We start from the raw sequence: 18,706 nt of genomic DNA on the forward strand, positions 1-18,706 counted from the left end.
TTCTGTCTCTCATTACCCTCCATCCTCATGTCCTCGCAATAATCGGCTCTCGTCTTTGCTTGCTTGTCCTGTTTTTCTTCGGGGCCCCTCATCCTTGAGTGGTTCTACCACTCTTACTGTCGTTATTGTCCGCTTGTCATTAACTTGTCCAAGTGACACGAGACCAGATACCTCACTCCAGCCATGGACTCGACGACGTGGTTCAGATTCTTTGTCATCTACTTGTGAGTGAGATTGCCCTACTTCGGTTCTCCAGACCTGCAATCATCTTGGCGCGCCCCGGCCGAGGGGGGGAAACAAGACGCAGAATGGGAAACGAGACCACGGCGTGGCTAACCAAATCCAGCCTGTGGCGCTATGTCCGCCTCATTGTCAACCTGTGGGCCTTCTGGACTTTCAAGCCGATCCCCATCCCAGAGAATCCCACTCTTTGGCCTTCAGATGTTACGGTCATCTTACCTACCCTGGACGGCGAAGGGGAGGAGCTGGAGAGAACCATCGCCTCCATCATGGAGAACGAACCCAAGGAGTTGATTCTGGTCACAATCGATGAAAACTTGGCCAAGGCAGAGCGGACCATGGAGAAGATGCCGGCTGCCAAGTACCACCGCATCCGTTGCATGTCGGTCAAACATGCAAACAAGAGACGGCAAATGGCCAGAGCTATCCCCGAGGTCACCACCGAGATCATTGTCTTTGCTGACGACGACGTCACGTGGCCGCCTCGCACGCTCCAGTGGATGCTGGCCCCCTTTGAGGACAAGAGGTATGGCGGAGTGGTGACCTGTCAGCGTTTGAGACGGGCCGAGAATCCCACCTTCTCTCAGCGCATCTATGGGTTTCTAGGAGCTCTCTACTTGGAGCGTCGAAATTTTGACTGTGCGGCCACCACTCACATGGACGGAGGCGTACCATGTTTGTCTGGGCGCACCTGTGCCTACAGAACAAGCATCCTCCAGGACGTAAATTTCACCAATGGATTCACAAATGAGAAGTGGTGGTTCGGTCAATTTCAGCTCAATGCTGATGACGATAATTTCCTTACCCGCTGGATGGTTTCACATCGCCACGAAACCTATATGCAGTACCACCCTGAATGTGAAGTGCTTACCACACTTGAAGACAACCCAAAATTCTTGAAACAATGTTTGAGATGGGCGCGCAGTAATTGGCGCAGCAATCTCACCAGCATGTTTGCTGAACGTCATATTTGGCTGTAAGTCGCTCCATTTTCCAGGGCCCCTTTTCCGGTCCTTGGGAGAGATCTCTCCCTCGGCTTTTCAAGATCTTGGCAAACTGACGATCTTTGCCCCCTTGCCAGTCGACAACCGTACAGCACATACGCAGTTCACGTCACGACATTGATGCCGCCTGCCTTGCTCGGGGACGGGCTCCTCTGGCTCTATTTATGCAAAGGCATTCGTGACTGGCCGGCTGAGCAAGCCCTGACTGCCATTTATGCTTTCGCCGCATGGATGATTTTCTCCAAGTTCATCAAACTGGTAACCCATTTCGTCCGCTTCCCAGTCGATATCTTCCTGTGGCCTGTCTCTATTCTGTTCGGTTGGTTCCATGGAGCCATCAAGGTCTACGCTGTAGTGACGCTGGGCGTGGTAAGTGTTTCTGACAAGGCTCGGCATCGACTGATTGCAGCTAACGCATTATAACAGACCACCTGGGGCAGTCGACCCAATGCTGATGCCAGCGACTCTGGAAGGATGATTCGCCAAAAGAAATCCCATTGCTACGAATCTGGAGATGAAAAGTTGCACGAAAAGCTTCTACCTAGCGACGAGATGATGACCTACGCCAACGCCAACGACCAGAAACATTACCAACCTCCCTCCGCATAACTCCCCATCTGATACCAGGTGAATCTCTTCGTTGCTGAGCCTACACCTGAGAGATGTTGATTTGAGGCAATACATTTCCTTGCGAACCCCAGATTTTTACGGTCGGTCGAATTGTTTTTCCCTTCTTTCCAAAAACAAGCACCTTCTTTCGAAAAAGTACAAAAAGGGAGATTGTCAAAATTGAGGTCAAAAAGGACGGCAGACGGGAAGGTGGGAGGCTTTCTCTTCGATCCACAAAAGCTCAACAAAGTTAGTTTCATGCCTTGTGTCTTGTATCACCCCGGAGCTGGAGCTGGAGCTGGAGCTGGAGCTGGATTTCACACCAAAAACAAAAAACAGGGGACTTTGGACGCTCTTTTACCGGGGGCCGAGACACTCGATCATTTTCATGTTCAGTTCGGTCATCAAGGACTTGGACGGGGGGATTCCAAGGTCCTTCTATCTTGCACATGCATTACTGAGAGGAGCTTGGGGCTTACTTCATAACTTGACATTGTACATAGCGGTATTTTCTTCATGATGGGACACGATGGGATGGGAAATGAATCATGGGCTTGGCTGCACATGAACAGACACAAACGGATGGGCGGACGGACTCTTTTTCTAATTTTGACCGCCTTCTTGCCATGGCCGGGAATGACGGGATGGGATAGGGTGGATCGGGCTTGTGGTGGGCATGGAACGAGCTTTTTGTCATTCTCTCCTCCCTTTTCTGCGCACAGCGAGCTGGACATTTGTGGATTGAGCGACGGACAGGACGGATAGCGTGACGGATGACAGACAGATCTCTCGAGGTCTTTTTTTTTTCTGTTCCCTTCGGCCGGGTGGCTAATACTGAAATTGAATCTGTTTCGCGCACCGACTCACGTCTCTATACTTTGATTCTCTGTTGTCCCTTTCTACCTCATTGAATATCCTGCTGTCGGTAACAGCAGAGGACCAGGGAGGGACGGAGGGGAGGACTGAGCCGTGGTTCCTGTTTGCCCCCGGCTTTACAATTCCATACCTCGCCACGACTCTCAGCGATCTTGTGGGATCGGAATCGGAATCGAATCCAGCATTGAATGGGCCGAAAGTCTATCCAGACTGCAATGTACGCGCATCACACGGACAGGGCTGCATTGAACCGTGTTTTTGACTTATTATTTCTCTTCTTCTTCTTCTTTTTCTTCTTCTCCTATGGCTCGTATTCGCATTTTCCCCCCTCTGTTTTGCTTTTTTAGCTACCTGTCTCGCTAGTCTGTACGAGTTTGTCTTATTCTCTAGTTTGCACCAGCTTTTGGGGAAGCAAACGTTGGAAGCCGTAGACGGTGACGATACAATGATTTGGTTCTATCTATACCTCTATTTGGGGGTTCGGTGAAGTCCTGTCGTTGATGAGACGACAATATAATTTCCAGGGGATCAACGCTTCTCCTAACATATCTACCTCGCGGCCCGTTCCAGACCAAACCGCAGCGAGATCTCATGTCCGAGGTGCCTCAGTCCGGCAGTTTCTTCTATGGCCATAGAGAGAAAACGCTGAGGAGGCGACAGCTGCGTGCGGATAGTCTATGATCAGCTCCATGTCGGTTTTCCATAGCTTCTGTCCTTGCCGTTCTGAGCGTCTTTTTTGGGAGGTGTACCTCAAGCTCGAGTGACACCAGCGGAGATGCCTCCCGCGAGGTGTCTTGTTGTGGACAACCATGGTTTTTCCCCTGATCAGCTCTGCCCACTGCCAGCGACAGAAGCTTAGGGCGTTTTCCTCTTCTGCCATGTTCTTAGGACAGCACAGGCTCGTTCATCAAGCTGGGGGCACACAAGCAGGTAAGACCATTTATACACGTGCAACGTACTGATATAATTCATTCATTGTTGTTTGGCGATCTTCTTGACGTGAAAACCTTTTCCTGACTGCGCCTTCCGAGACTCGTGCTCCCGTGTATCTGTGCAGGATGTGCAGCTGCCGTGTAACAGAGGCGCCCACAGCTTGGAGTGCCGCATAGCATCAAGGCCAACCCGGGGGGGGGGGGGGGGTTCCATGCTGTGTAACGTTGGCGTTCAGTTGAGCTCAAGCGTTTGTACTTTTTGGAGCAGGTCAGGTTGTGGATGGCTCGGCTGCTGTGTCACAGAGACGTGGTAAGTCTATGGACTCGTTAATTGTAACTTTTGGGATAGAGCTTGGGAGGTGGGTGGCCAATTCACCGACCACATGTTGGAACTCGTGTTTTGCCAGCTGGTGTGGGACAGCATAAGACAAGGTTTCCATGATCGCCTTCCTTTTCCTTGCTCGTATTCGTCGCCATCTATCGCCCATACTAGTTTCCCTTTCCCTCCCTTAGGATTTTAGGGCGACTGCGTTCATGCGCCGTCCTGCGAACCACACACCATCTTTTCTCGCCTAGGCGAGGATACCTGCACCTTGGGCAACTTAGCGTCTGCGTGCAGGTCGTAGGGTCTTCATTGGTGAAAGAACCAGGGGGTTGGGTTCTCGGAGCGCCTTGACGGTGCGAGGAGAGTGCGGAGGACACTTAGGCCCGGTGCCAGGTCGTGGTACCATTCCTGCACTTTGTGTGGGTTTCCCTCCAAGGCTGCAGGCCGGCGACGAGGCTTGCAGAGGGCGGTCAGAATTGGTCGCCTGAAGTGCGTCTGGCTGTCGCAGAGTGAGGCTTCTTGAATGGTTTTCGAATTGTGGTTTCGGTGCTTCGTGGCATGACTGCAAAAACACATGTACCAGCTTGATTGGGGCCAGTGGAGGAGCGAGTTCAAATGTGATGACCAGAGGAGTGGCTTGCATACGAGAGCGATGAGGGATGCGTGGGATGCCTGCGCTTTCAGTGAGTGGATACCTCGCCTGACAGAGTGGTGACCGCTTCTAACCACTCTCATGAGGTCGGGAAATCCTAGGTACTTCGAGACATACCAAGTTTGGGCCCGTGGCCACCAAGGTTCCAGACCATGTCCAAATGGACGTTGAAGGAGACGGAAGACTTGGAGAGGTGACCCACAACAGGCCCGTCCATTCATACCAGAGTTGAGAGTTGTCTGTGAGTCGTTGGAACTGGGGCCACCAGGGCCACACGCTTGGTGGGCAAGGATGGCATGGATGGAAAGGCCCAAGGCGTCAGGAGTCAGGACTTTCGAGTAGGAATTCGAATGCCGCCGCCGCCCAAATCTTTCACTATCTTCCAATCACAACATGTTGCTCGTCTGCTCCAAAGCCTACCTGGTACAGGGAGTCCTGTTAGTGCGGCCACTGCATGCGACAGAGGGCGCCAGTCATTGATGGCACTACCGTGGTGTTGATTCTCACTTGCGAGTACAGTACTGGGTACATCTGATCCCACCTACCTAGGTACGTATCTAGGTACATCCCTAGGTACACCTTCTGCAGGCCTTCATACGGCGCCAGTCTTTTCCCCTCCCTAATTTGCCCCAGCACAGTTGGCGAGCTGCTGCGCGTCGGTGGTTTTCGGCCTCCTGCTGGGCCATCTCGAGGGCAGTCTTGGTCCAGCAAACTGTCAGCATCCTTGCTAGTCAAAGCACGGTTGGATCTTGTGTCACCTCCCCGCGTTGTAGCAGCATTCGGCACGGCTCGGGGCTGTTGCCTTCTTCCCTCTCATGTCTGGCATCTCGACCATGTCTGAGCTGGCTTGGATAGTCCCCAGGTCCTTGCTGTTCTGCCAGCTTACAGGGAACAGCGTTCTCGGCACTTCGCTCGACAGAGTACCAATTCGGCGTTTCCAGATTGCGTAACCTCGACGTGCTGTGAAATACTCCGACCAAAGTCGGGCCACCATTGGTCCTTCCCTGGCTCATTAATGCCCAACATAGGGTCCAATTTGGCTCGCGACGACATCAGGGGCCTCCGTCTGCAACTGGCGTGGCGACACATTATCCGCTAAAAGCGCTCTTCTTCTAACGACGAGGCTGCCGCACTGGTAGACAGTCACGTGCAAGGCTGACATGCTGTGGGAGGCTTCCTTTGGGTTCCCCGTCTTATTGGTCGAGTTCAGAGCGAAGGAAAAGTCTGACTGATTGTGGTGACTTAGATCATGACGAAATGTCACCTGAGACCGTGGTCTCCGCATTCGACCTCCATTACGGCTGTTTCGCGCCTCACTGGAGGCAGGCAACCTGGCCATAATCAGCGCTCGCCGTGTTGATGGAGACACGCGACAAATAGTGGGTACCTGCTTCAAGAAGGATTTGCACCTGCATCAAAACCCTGCAAGTCTTCAGAGACGACCATGAACTAATCAAATGCAGTAGCCATGGCCTGAAAGTGACGGCCTATCCCACACCCTTACGGAGAGGAGAGCGCAACCATCATCTCTTCTCAGCTTATAAACAGAATTCAGTCATGGATGGCTATTACTTGCCTCCAAGCTGCTGACAGGACGTGCGCCGAAGTGCCCGGCAGAGTGCCCGGTGCCAGCTGCGGTGCTAGCTCGAACATGCAGTTCAAGACTGTGCTTGCCGGCCTAATACGAATCCAAGACGCAGGAATAACAACAAGAGTTTTGTATATATACTAGGCTCCACAATTACTTCGACGGAAAATGCCGAAAAGCCAAACATGCAGCGGCAAGCCAAGCGGTTCAGGTCCCCATTGCATACCCAGTATGCACCTAATCAGTCGATGAAGCTTTTAGCCGGGATAACTCGGAGAGCTATCGACGGAGAAGGTCGGCGTCAAGATGCTCTAGCGGCGCCAGACCAGAAAAGCAGACTCCTTAAGGCCCATGAGCCTCCCGAGCGAATGCAGGCGCAATGAGCAGCTGCCGACTGCAGGGATCCGGATCATCGATGCAGTTGCACCTCCGCGGCAGCTGCACATCTCAAGGTACCTGCTTCTGCACAGGACAAGATGGTCGTTGGCAAGAGCAGCAAGAAAGAAACAAAGGCAGTCTCCTTACCTTTGCGGCAAATTGAGCATTCAGGTCGCAGGCGATTTGCTTCTCAAAAGGAGACTGATATTGATCCCTTGATGGAAAAAAGCTGTTCGAAATGCCGCTGAAGAGGAAAAATGCAGCGTCTGACGACAACTGTCGAAGAATTTATGGCGTCTTGAGCGTCCCCTCTTGCAACCTCCCTTGTGTCAAACTCCGAGAAGGTATTCCAACTCGACTGACAGGAGACTTTTTTCGACATTGTGGCTGCTTAGGTGGACCCAGACGAAGAATCTCCCCAGTAAATTGATTCCGTCTGACGAACGCTTTCTCCGGGGCCGTGAACCACATCCGCGATACTATATCAACAGCTGGTCAACATCTGGCTCACAACATCTTCGGTTGTCTCGCCACACTGATTATAGCTTTACCATTGCATGCTTGTTGCCCCTGCATTGGGAAACTTACCATGTGCCATCACCTCGACATGCCCCATCTTGACTTGACCATGGCGCCAGCGCGGTCGTCTGGAATGCATGCCATCAAGCACGGATCGCGGACCAGGAGCGTCCAGCCCGACACATTCCTTCCATCACACCCTGCGCTTCATTCTTGAACTTGAGATGCCTTCTTCCAGCTCTTTTGTGGTATGGAAGTGTCCCGGAACAACCAGCCCATGTTGATGTCCAAGGTATAAGTCCAAGTCGCTCATTTTCAAACCTTCTGGCCCTTTACTTTGGCAGCGTCGGTTCATTACAATGGCATTATATTACAGATTCATTTCCTTCTTCTGCTTCACCTTGTGGATCAATTCCATCCTTTCGTCAACACCGATAGGCGACTGGGAAGACATCGCGGCCATCGAGCAGTCCCACAGGCACCATGTCGCCCAATCCGGATCAAAGCACTTGCGGAGAAACGCCATATTTCGAGCAGGGCGTGCAGGTTACTGGAGGCCATTGTCTCCAAGCCAGCGGCCAGATCCCTCAGAAGACTTCTCAGATCAGTTGAACGGACTAATTGGCGAAATTGGAAGTGCGATTGAACAACTGATTGAGTTGCTTGCTTCGCAATTCAACATTGGAACTCTGTCGCCTGCTCTTGTCTCGCCAGCACAGACAACTATATTCCCTATCACGAATATCAACACTCCTCCGTCTTTGACGACCCCGCCAAGCTATGTAACTTCAACCACAACACACACCCCAGCATTCATCTCCTCCTCCTCCTCCTCGTCGTCGACGGCAACGTACACATTCAACCCACAAGCCTCCGACCTCAGTGTGGTCTACTACTCACAAACGGACCTTACACCTGTCATACCGCTGACTCAGGTTTGCAATGACCCTGCCATCGATGTTGTCATCCTCGCATTTGTCACAAACCTCATTTCCGACGGTGGATATCCTGCTATGAATATGGCATCAAATTGCTGGGCCCCCAACGCGGATCAACAAGCCGCTGGAGCCACGAAGCTTCTCGACTGCGTCGGTGACGGCTTCGCAAGCAAGATTGCCACGTGTCAGCAACAGGGGAAGAAGGTCCTGCTCAGTCTCGGCGGGTCTGTGGGAAATCTGACAATGCCGAGCAACGACAATGCTGTAGAGGTCGCCAATACACTATGGAGTCTATTCTTAGGTGGATTGGACCCTAGCCTGATGCCTCTGAGGCCTTATGGAAACGTGGTTCTTGATGGTATTGATATTGGTAAGTTTCTTTGCCGTCGCCGTGGTCGATGCGCCCCCACGATCAATTTGTGGCCGTTGGCTGACGTTTGTAGACAATGAATTGCCATCTGCTGCGATGTATATCCCGAAGTTAGTGTCGACGTTACGACAGCTAATGGGTTCCGACACTTCCAAGACATACTACCTCTCTGCCGCGCCGCAATGCCCCATTCCGGACCTGTCCATCCCTGTTGCGAGTCTGCTTAATGAGATTGACTTTTTTGGCATCCAATTTTACAACAACCCAGCGTGTCAACTTAGCTCTGGCCAAGGATTCTTGGGGTCCTTACAAGAGTGGTCCAGCGACCTCCTGGGCGCCAGTTCTCCGACCCGGCTAACGAAGAGATCTTCACGCATCCAGGCTCGACAACCTTCCCATACGTTCCACAACATCAACAACGGGATCACGTCCCCGCGACTGTTAATCGGCACGCCCGCTTTTCCACTCGCAGGAAGCGGCTACGTCGACGTGGCGACCTACAAATCGATCCTCGCGCAGGTGAAGAGCATGAACCTGCCGAATCTCGCAGGCGCAATATTCTGGGACGGCGCGTACCAGGAAGTGAGCAGGCAGAGGATCGACAACAGTGGCCGGAACGTGACGTTCGCGGAAGTGGTCAGGGAGATTTTGGCGTAGTGGGAAAAGAAGAGAGCATAGGACTAGACTGAATTATGGAAACGGATTAAAAGATGTACGGACATGCACGAGGGGTCTTGGATACGAGAGTTCAAGAGTTCATAATACAATGAATGCATCACTTCCTTCTAGTTACCTACATGGGAGAGAGTACATATTAAAATCCTGATTTTCCCTCAGAAAAGGGACGATGTCGGCGTTCGTTCATTCCACTGAGGGCCAAGGGTTCCGTAACGAGAAGGGGAACGGAGCGGAGAAGAGATAAAGGTAGTCAAAGGATGAAAGTCGAAAATCGAAACAGAGAGTAGAAGGCTGAAAGCTGAAAAGAGAAAATGCCAGAAAGTATCTTATGAATTGAATTCACTCCTCCCCACGTCCCACGTGTGAGTAGATGATGGGGGATCGTGCCTTTTTTTTTATTGTGCTTATGAATTTTCCATACCCTGCGTATCCTATCCTGCCCCAACCCATGCGAAGGAGAAAGAACGAGAAAAGTGGAAATGATTTCCTTTCCAACTGGCTGACAGTACCAGTCGGCACTCCTATTTGCGCGGCGCAACGAGCTAGACGTATGAGGCTCAGAAAGGCTCTCGTCGCCTAATCCAGTGCAGCCTTGAGCAGGCCTAGTCGACATTGATCTTGACGTACTCGCCCTCATCCTCGGAGCCGTATTTCTCCCAGTCGCTCATGTTATCCTCGTCGTCGACGTTTGCATGCTGCTGATGCTGCTGCTGCTCTTGTGGTTGACCCTGCACTTTGTTATTGCTGTCCTCGGGCTCGTATCTCGGCAGAGTCTCGACCGTCTCGTTGTGCGAATCCTCGAATCCGAGGGTCTCGGAGCGGTCGTCCCTCTCTCGGGAAGCGTTTTCCTCGGCTTCGCGTTCCTTTTCCTTCACTTTCGCTGTCTCACCCATGGTGATGTCCGCGAGAGCAGAAGGTTTCGATTCTGGTGCGACATGCAGAGTCGGCGGAGGTTGATGTTGAGGTTCTGGCACCGAGTCGGCGTCGTACATGTCCTTGTCCTCCTGCTCCTCATCTTCGCCCGCATCAAACAGCAGATCTTTCTCGTTCATGTAGGCGTCCTCGGGTCTCTCGTTGGAAGGTGCAGGCGAGGGAGACGATCCACCGCCTACATAGACTTCCTTCTTCTCGAAAGTCTTCTCCACCTTGGGCACGCGGATGATCAGGACGCCATCGACCATTTTAGCGGTGATGCCCTCGACGTCAACGCTGGCAGGGGCTTTGGATGTGCCCAAGCGAATGGTCTTCTCGAAGACGCCGGTTTCGCGCTTGCGACCGTCCACGACTAAGCGCGACATCATCTCTTCGTCGACCCCAGGTCGATGGACGACCCCAGCAACACGTAGAGCAGAGTGCTCGCCATCCCAGTCGACACCCACGTCAGACTTCTTGGCACCGGGGAGGGAAAGGTGGACGGTGTAGGCTGCAGAGGTGTCAAAGATGTCGGTTCTCGGTTCAAAATCAGTCTCGGACGAGCGCGGAGGTCTGATGCCCAGCCCTTCGGCGGCAGCGGTCAAGTCGACTCCAAGACGCTCACCCAAGTTGCTCAGGAAAGTGCCCAAATCAAAGCCGGACGCTTGGCCCTGACGATCACCGGGCACGTCGCGTGGTGGGGAGGGTGAGTGAGGTCCATGATGATGATGATGTGGTCCTCCGTGACCCCTGTGAAAGCCTCCGCGGCCGCGGCATCCGCCACGAGGACCGTGGCCTTCGGGAGCTTCAGGTCCAGGGGGCCCGCGGGGGCCGAAGGGGCCATGAGGGCTGAAGACAAATGGAGGTGGCCCAAAGGGAGGGGGTCCAAATGAAAATGGGGGTGGTCCTTGTGGTGCTCCCCAAGGACCGTGGCCGTGATGGTGACCATGACGGCCTCTTCCACCGCGGCGGCCACTGTTGTTTTCGTCGGCGTTGTCTTTGTTGCCATTGTCTTCGAAGTATTTCGCGAATCGACCACGACCACGGAATGGAGCGTCCCTACCTTCGGGCTTGAGGGTTGAAGGATCGATTTCTGGAGGGTCGTCGACGCTAGCTTCAGGCTGTTTGCCTTTAGCCTTTTCGCTGGGTTCGGCGGCGGCAGCCTGCTGGGCCCCTGGACGAGGCGGCTGCGGTGGTGGAGTTGGTGGGACAGGCCGTCGATGACGGGCGAAGAAGGGATGGTCTTCGATCCCGGCGACGAAGTCCCAGAAGGGATGGGGTGGCTGATTCAAGTAGTAGATGGGAGGCATCTTGCTTGCTCACTCACGATGTTTGTGAGGAATGAGAACGGGGTCTGAGATCTTGATCTGGACGATGAGATGGGATGGGATAGGGAAGAGGATAGGCAGACGAGGCTTTATAAAACATCACCTAGAGCTGTACCCCGCTGCCAGGCAAACACATTCCCTTCTTGTTACGCACTCACCTTCCAAAGCTTAGGCGACGATGGCGGCGACGCAGCTCGAAGCTGCGAGAAGGCATTGGACGCCACAGGCAGCCACAGTCCCTCGATTGGCTGCCTGCGCCATGTGGCGCAGATGGTGTGACTCTCTGCCATGTTCTTGGGATCTTCTGGGCTTCGTTATTCTGGGTGCCTAGATGGCGGTGCAATTCGACTGGCTGATGAAGTGCCGAGTAAGTCGGGGGGGCAAAATGCTTGGGAAGAGACAAGATCTTCGTATCCTTGAATCTCCATCGGCTTCTGAGACCAAGTCTGCGCCGATGTGCGACGCCGGATCAAAGTAAATCCGCTCCTCCACGACCCCCTCTTCTTGATTCGGCCCTGAGAACCCTCTGGACCCTCAGCCTTGTGGCCTGCAAGTCTGTCTTCTGTTCAGCGCAATCTTAATCCCTCGAGACCCGTTTTCCCACGAATCCAAAAGTCTTGCTGGACAAAGCAACCTGAAGAGTAGCCATGTCTGGATTCTCCATTGCATTCGTCCCACCTCTCAAAGTATGGTCTGGCTCTTTGCGGGAACAGTTCTTGAGTAAAGTCGTCGCTGATTCTAATGCCCGCGTCGTCTCATTCTCTCGCTGCGCATTGTGACAAGATCCCCAGCAACCACCATCTTGAGGTGGCTGTTCTTCAAGCGGTCGACTGCATCCGCGACGCGAGCTCACGTTCCAAGTGAGCGTCGCCTGAAGGTAGTCTCCGTTGGATGTCTCTAACCTTGTCGACGTAGTCTCTGACATTTATATTCCCCCGCCACAATTGCCCTAAATCTCTGTATGGTGACCTACATTCCACTATTTTTTGACGTCACGGGATTTGAGGGGGGTCTAATAATCTGTTAAATTCATCTCGAACGTAGTCACACGTAATGCAAGGTCTTCGAGATTGGTGGTAAGGCTGTGCATCCCCTTCTGCGCCAGTCACGTGTAAGGCCGCATTCTCACCCACCACCCACCCCCACCCATCTTAATGACCCCGAAACCGCCCATGCGTCTATTATATACAGACAACAAAAACAACAAAAAAGAAGCAAAAAGAGTATGTTGATGAGGGTGGGACTCGAACCCACGCGGACAGAGTCCACAAGTATAAGGACTTCTTACAACTAGCTGGAGCTTCAGATATGCCTGAAACCTTTTTCAAGGGATTAGTGACGATTCCTCATTAGTTTGAGTACAAATACATACTTGCGCCATAACCACTCGGCCTAAGAGAGCATGGTTAGCTCCCAAAATTCGCCAGCGACGATGGTGATTTTCACATACCACCTCACCGGAATATTTCGTAGTGTTTTTCATCAAGTCTAAAACATGAAGCGTTTTTTTTTTTTTCGGTGGGGAGAAGGGCATTTGAGGGGCGAGTGAGGGGTTGTTACTGGGTACATGAGCCTCACCAGCCCCCCAAGAGCCCCCCTGAGCCTAGTCCACCAGCCCAGTGAGCCGTGGCCCCCCGGCCCCTATGAGGCCTCTACTGTGTACTTGTACTTGTACAGCAACCACGATCTCTCCTTGCAACTTCGTTTTGATCAAAAGTCATCGGGCGGGGCGAGACAATGCAGTGTACTGAGGGAGTCTCCTTGGTCTCGGTTCGAAGATGTTGCTGCCCTGGCACACCCTAGAGCTCCCGTTACGAATAGTATTACTGGAGCACTTGTGCCTACAGCCTCGAAGGTCGGCTCTGTCTACCCAAGGCAAGCGAAAACGAAGATGACTCCCAAGCAAAAATCAACACTGTTGACCGAGCATTCCTTCTCATCTTCGATTATGCAGGACTGAGATTCTCCAAGGCTCACTCCCCGTATACAGAGTTTTTTGGGCCTGCATCGCAGGTCTTGGGTCAAGATCCTGGTGAGAGGATAAGTAAATCGGTATAAGCACTAACAAATAGCCTAGGTACCATTGGGAACAGAAGCGTCAATCAGACACGATGAAGACATTGATGCCGGGTCGAGTCGAACAGAGCAAATCAGGCCACCATAGCATTCCTGAGATTCCTTTCAGAGTCGAAACCAGCATGATTGCCTAACTATCTGCCAGGTACAGTGTAATACTGTGGTCACCAGTCTCTGAGGTGCTACAGGATGTCGTAAACCATACTTTTCTGAGACGCTGGTCGCTGAACAACTCCGCTCTGGCGGGCTTGGAGGCACCGCTCAATGATTCCACTGAGTGGTTCGGAGAATGGAGTAATAGTTCAGGCCTTCTGGCGCCTGAGGGCCTCTTTAGCGAGACAACATGCAAGGGGGAAGGGTCCCTCGCCAATCACCACTCCAGGATTGTCACTTCTTTCGCCAACGACAAGATATCCAACTTCATTACTAAGTATTTATCTCTCAAAAGAAAGTCAGTGGGTCGGCAGATTTCATTCTATCTTCTTTTTTTGCCCCTTCTGTCCTTCTTCACTAACTGGCAATATCGCTGGACCAGCCTCAGTCCTTTACGGATTAGCCTCGTCAAGCCGGTTCTCGGACACCGGGGCGTCTCAGGGATCGAACCAAATATCTGGGCGTACCAAGCTCTTCGAAACACCAAGAAAAAGGAAAGGCCAATATCAACCTTCATCCATTGACTTCACGTATCCGAGGAGAAGTGCTTCCCACCATGGCTCAACCTATCCTTGGTCTCTTTGACGCCAGGCGGCTCACTCCTCTCCTCTTTGCCCTCCTAGCAATCTACCTCTCGGTCAAGCTCATCCAGATCACCCTGCGTACAATCACTACTCGTCGTCGTTACCAAGAAATCCCGCAATTGCCCCGTCATCCAGTATGGGGCCACTTGATCAACATGGGCGAAAAGCTCAACCCGGCTCTCCGGAGGCATCCGGATTATGCATTCGAAGAAATTTGGGAGTCTTTGGGCCAACCACCAGCTTTTCTGATGGATCTGAATCCTGTTGACGGGGCGTTTCTCATTGTAGCGGACCCGGGCATAGCTGAACAGATCACCCAGCCCAACTCGACATTCAAATATTCTCTCCCGAAGAGCGACACCTTGATGTCCATGTACCGCCTCATTGGTCTTGAATCATTGATCATCGCCGAGGGCGAGGAATGGAAGCTCTTGCGAAGGAGGTTCAACAAGGGATTCTCTCCCCAGCATCTGCATACTCTGGATGGCATTATCATTTCCAAGACTCGAGAATTTGTGGATCGGTTGAAGCGCACTGCGGCAAGTGGTGACATTTTCACCCTCAAGGACTATGCACAGGATTTGACCACAGATATCATCACCACGGTTGCAATCGAGAAGGATTACCATGCTCAGACGACTCCCAACGGAGTTGGGTCAAAGGGCCCCTTTGGTATGCTCACGGCTTCGCGCTTACTTTCGCAGCTGGTGTTCCCAGTGGGCAGGGGGTTTAACCCGTTTATCTATTTTGATCCTATCCGGCCAATGAAGTCCTGGTTCTACGAACAGGTGTTTAACCGCGACCTGGCAAAGGTCATCCGAGAGCAGATAGCCGCCGAACAGAACCAGATCGAAGATTCGGGCAAGGATGCTGCAAATGGCAGTGCCCAAAGCGGGTTGCAGAGATCAATAACCCGCCTCGCTTTGTCAGGATTGAGCCCGGACGCAGCGCTGATCCGCAACACCGTGTCGCAAATCAAGAGCTTTTTGTTTGCTGGCCAGGACACAACTGCCACGCTTATCCAATGGCTCTGCTTCGAGCTCTCTAAAGCTCCATGGTCTCCATCCTCAGCGGCCATCCTCGAGAAGCTGATCCAAGAACATGATTCCGTCTTTGGCAAAGAGGGAGGGCCCTTCAATGCCCTCGACATCCTTGGCCGCACCGACGAAGAATCCCGTAAAGAGACGGAAGCCATTCTTGGCAGTCGCTTACCCTACACGACGGCATTTATTAAGGAGACGTTACGCCTTCACCCGCCCGCGGCTACGGCACGACTTGTACCCGAGCTCTCACCCGAGAATCCGACCCCAGCAATGTTGAAGCTGCGCACTACGAGCGGCGAAGAAAAAGACGTGCAGGTCAATGGCCTCAGGATCTACGTTTGTGCGCACCTAGTTCACATGAACAAAGCTGTGTGGGGGCCCGACGCTCCGGTTTTCCGACCCGACAGGTGGGTGGATGAGAAATACGTCGCGTCTTTGCCAACTGGTGCATGGCGGCCATTCGAACGTGGACCGAGGAATTGCATCGGGCAGGAATTGGCAATGGTGGAGGCCAAAGTTGTGCTTTGTGCGGTGGTAAGAGGTTTCCAGTGGGAAAAGGTGGGATATTCAGGAAAAGGGCAGAAGGAAGACATGGAGAGACCGAGGGGAGATGGTAAGGATCACGGGGAGAGGGAAGTGTGGAGTGTCAACCAGGTGACAGCTGTGCCAGTCGATGGGATGACGATGAAGGTTCAGCTGAGGAAATAGATGTTGGAACTAGACGGAATTCTCATAGACAGGAGGGCTTTTTGTTTTTGAAAGCTAGCACATCGATCTGGACTTGTATCATGCATGATTTCTCTGCACGGAGTATTCTGCCTTGATGGCCTCGACTCTGTACTGTTCGTGAGGTTTTTGGAGGCTGCGAATCCCATTTCATGGCGGACTTTCTCTACCCACTTCGTTGTGCCCAAAAGAAGATGTGAAGAGTTCGAAAGAAGCTCTGTCATCAGGGACATTAACGTCGAACCCGATAAAAGTATTGAGGACGTAAGTTCCTGGTGACTAGGAGGTCAATCCGTGATCTGTCACTTTGCTGGTATTGTTGTTGTAGTGTAGGCAGGCCGCGGCCACGTTGTTTACCTCCACTTCCCTCCCTCCAGATACATCATAGGCCCTCAGGCGCGCCTATGCATTCACACACTATGGGAAATCAGGCCGCCGTCTGCAACAGTAACTTCGTGAGCGATTTCGACGGCGACTTGGATTTCATCCTGTGCTGCTGTCACGTGCCGGGTGGTGCACGCTGTGTTGGTGGGCGGGGGAAGGAATGTAACTGTCGTCGATGCTGCGCCGCTGCGGTCCCTGATATGCTGCCCTTCTGCTGCCAACCTATAGGGAAGTTTGGTGTCTTGGTGGCGGCATCACCCCGTCTCCGTCCCGGCCTGAGCCTTGATTCGGTGCCATTTGTTCTTGGGGGTCGACCTTCCTGTAGATCGGGCTAGTTTCCAGGCCCCCTCCAGCGAGGTAGGCTCCCTTCCAATCCCTGGAGTCTCTCTGTTAAAGTCGTTCAGCCGTTTGTCTCTCTCCCACAGGTCTCGTTGTAGACTTTGACATCAACTTCGACAGCGACTTCGGATAATCAATTTACGAGTCCATCTGACAAAAGCATAACACCATCCAAATCGAGATGATCAGACTCCATGCGAAGCAGAAAGAACCTGTTCAGCGTATAGCTAGCCGTGGTCTTCGCTGATTGTCGTCTTCATTCTTCAGGGGTTCTTTGTGTACGCACAACTTCTTCGAACCACAGGTGGCCGTCTGGCTCCAAATGCTCATCATAAACGAATCTCCCCAAAATGGGTTTTGCATCCTGCCAGGTTGTAACTTTCATTTGATCGGCATGCTTTGCTAGCGTCGTTATGAACCACGGTTCTTCGAGTGATTCGGTTTTTATATTCAGATTGGTACGCCGTACCTTGAATTTCTGTCGTTGCTCGTACAGCGCGCCGGCGTAGAGCATCCATAGGTATGCCTCTTGATAGTGTATCCATTCGACTAGATTTAGCATCTCCATGGCTGTCACCATGTCCCGCGCCAGTCGAGGCATGATGACATGCGAAGCTTCTCGTATGTCAGCACCATCCTCTATGATCGCCTCGTGCACGCGTTTACGGCTCTCATACACCAGTGTGAGAACCATGCATGCCTGCGTCAGTCGGTGGCCTTCTGAATTAAAATGAATTCTCCCCTCCATTATGTCCACGTACAAGTTGATCAGAATTCCGAGATCATGAAACGTCTTGGTCGCAATCCAGGCAAAGACCATATCGGCCTTGAGTCTCTCTTGAGCAGTTGCGAATGGCAACGGGGTTTCAGCGAGCCACAAGCAATATCTCAATCTGACCATTGCCTCGCGATGCTCAGGAATTTCCACACACGGGTGAGCGTTGTGGACTCCTATAGGAGGGACTGGCATATAAGGAGAAGCGAGTGCCCATAGCCTTGCATGGGCCTTCGCGGTCCAGTTACCGAAAGGCACAACCGTCCTTTCCAGTTTCTTGCAGGCCAGTTCGGTGGCATCGAACATCATAACCAGAGTGTGCTGAACACGCTCCATCTCATCAGAAATGGGGTCGGGGAGACGCAGAAGGATATCCGCATGAGCTTTGGCTGCTATCGTGTCTCCCGCCATACACTCCGTTTCGAATAGACAGCGAATATGTAGTCTCAACGCAGCCAACGATTCGGGCGATGTTTGTGGGCGCCCGGCGAGCTCTTCTCGCAGCAATTTGAGGCTTTTGGCCCGCATTTTGAGCCTCGCTGTCGAAAGTTGCCTAGTGGTTTGGGCAGAGGTGAGACGCACTATGCCAGGAATGTGACCGCACAACCAGGCAAGAGCGGCGCCCTCGTTCATGTCTCTGAATCCCTTCATGCTGAGAAGAAAGCTTGACCCTCCAATGACCCGATCAGAGTTCTCATAGTTGACTATCTTAGGGCCTCCTATGGTAAGACGTCGGAAAAATGGTGGGCTGAAGATGTTTGGAAGCATGACGTCTCTTGCAAAAGTGATGATACGGTTGACTTCCGGTGTGATTTTGATGGGGCACGCATTGAACGGATCAGATGAGCCATGCAGGAGCCAGATCATCTCGCGATACTGTGGTTTAGCCTGACTGTTGGCTTGTTGCCCAATATGAACACGTGGTTTACTATACTCCTGTTGCTCTTCTTTTTGTATCAGTTGTTGCTGCAACTTTGCCCATTTTCTTTTTTGATGGGAGATTCTGGCTGCATGTGCCTTTATCTCCGCCCCCTCAAGCTCTTGCTCTCGAATAGGCCTGTCTCGTTTTGATGGGGGGAGAAATTTGATGTTTGAATGGAGAAAGAGCACCATGTTGGCAGCAATGGCCGAGTCATCGAAGTATAAGTTGACGAAAGAAGGCAGAGCTCAAACGCCGTGATGTGCAATTTCGACACAAGGAGCAAGTGTGTTCTCATTGTTGGAACACCCCACATTTTCTGAGGGATAGCCACTGTATATAATGCTGTGCAAGAGTC

At 52.4% G+C, this 18,706-nt stretch overlaps 5 protein-coding genes across 5 annotated transcripts; 3 read left to right on the forward strand and 2 right to left on the reverse strand.

Moving 5' to 3' along the window:
* Window positions 1-308: 308 nt before the first annotated feature.
* Window positions 309-1,853, forward strand: A1O5_10259 (uncharacterized protein; the record flags this gene model as incomplete). Its single annotated transcript, XM_007750836.1, has 3 exons — window positions 309-1,216; window positions 1,322-1,613; window positions 1,671-1,853. 3 exons carry the CDS (start codon window positions 309-311, stop codon window positions 1,851-1,853), a joined length of 1,383 nt encoding a protein of 460 aa, XP_007749026.1.
* Window positions 1,854-7,482: 5,629 nt separating this feature from the next.
* A1O5_10260 (uncharacterized protein) lies at window positions 7,483-9,088 on the forward strand (the record flags this gene model as incomplete). The annotated part of the gene is made up of 2 exons (XM_007750837.1): window positions 7,483-8,431; window positions 8,505-9,088. 2 exons carry the CDS (start codon window positions 7,483-7,485, stop codon window positions 9,086-9,088), a joined length of 1,533 nt encoding a protein of 510 aa, XP_007749027.1.
* A 623-nt stretch (window positions 9,089-9,711) lies between these two features.
* On the reverse strand, window positions 9,712-11,331 carry A1O5_10261 (uncharacterized protein; the record flags this gene model as incomplete). Its single annotated transcript, XM_007750838.1, has 1 exon — window positions 9,712-11,331. The coding sequence occupies one exon, from the start codon at window positions 11,329-11,331 to the stop codon at window positions 9,712-9,714; it is 1,620 nt and encodes a 539-aa protein (XP_007749028.1).
* A 2,803-nt stretch (window positions 11,332-14,134) lies between these two features.
* A1O5_10263 (uncharacterized protein) lies at window positions 14,135-15,913 on the forward strand (the record flags this gene model as incomplete). Its single annotated transcript, XM_007750839.1, has 1 exon — window positions 14,135-15,913. The coding sequence occupies one exon, from the start codon at window positions 14,135-14,137 to the stop codon at window positions 15,911-15,913; it is 1,779 nt and encodes a 592-aa protein (XP_007749029.1).
* A 997-nt stretch (window positions 15,914-16,910) lies between these two features.
* A1O5_10264 (uncharacterized protein) lies at window positions 16,911-18,296 on the reverse strand (the record flags this gene model as incomplete). The annotated part of the gene is made up of 1 exon (XM_007750840.1): window positions 16,911-18,296. The coding sequence occupies one exon, from the start codon at window positions 18,294-18,296 to the stop codon at window positions 16,911-16,913; it is 1,386 nt and encodes a 461-aa protein (XP_007749030.1).
* Window positions 18,297-18,706: the final 410 nt, after the last annotated feature.

The sequence above is a fragment of the Cladophialophora psammophila genome (genome assembly GCF_000585535.1).
Source record: "Cladophialophora psammophila CBS 110553 chromosome Unknown aczJe-supercont1.19, whole genome shotgun sequence".
In the NCBI taxonomy this organism is placed as follows: Eukaryota; Fungi; Ascomycota; class Eurotiomycetes; order Chaetothyriales; family Herpotrichiellaceae; genus Cladophialophora; species Cladophialophora psammophila.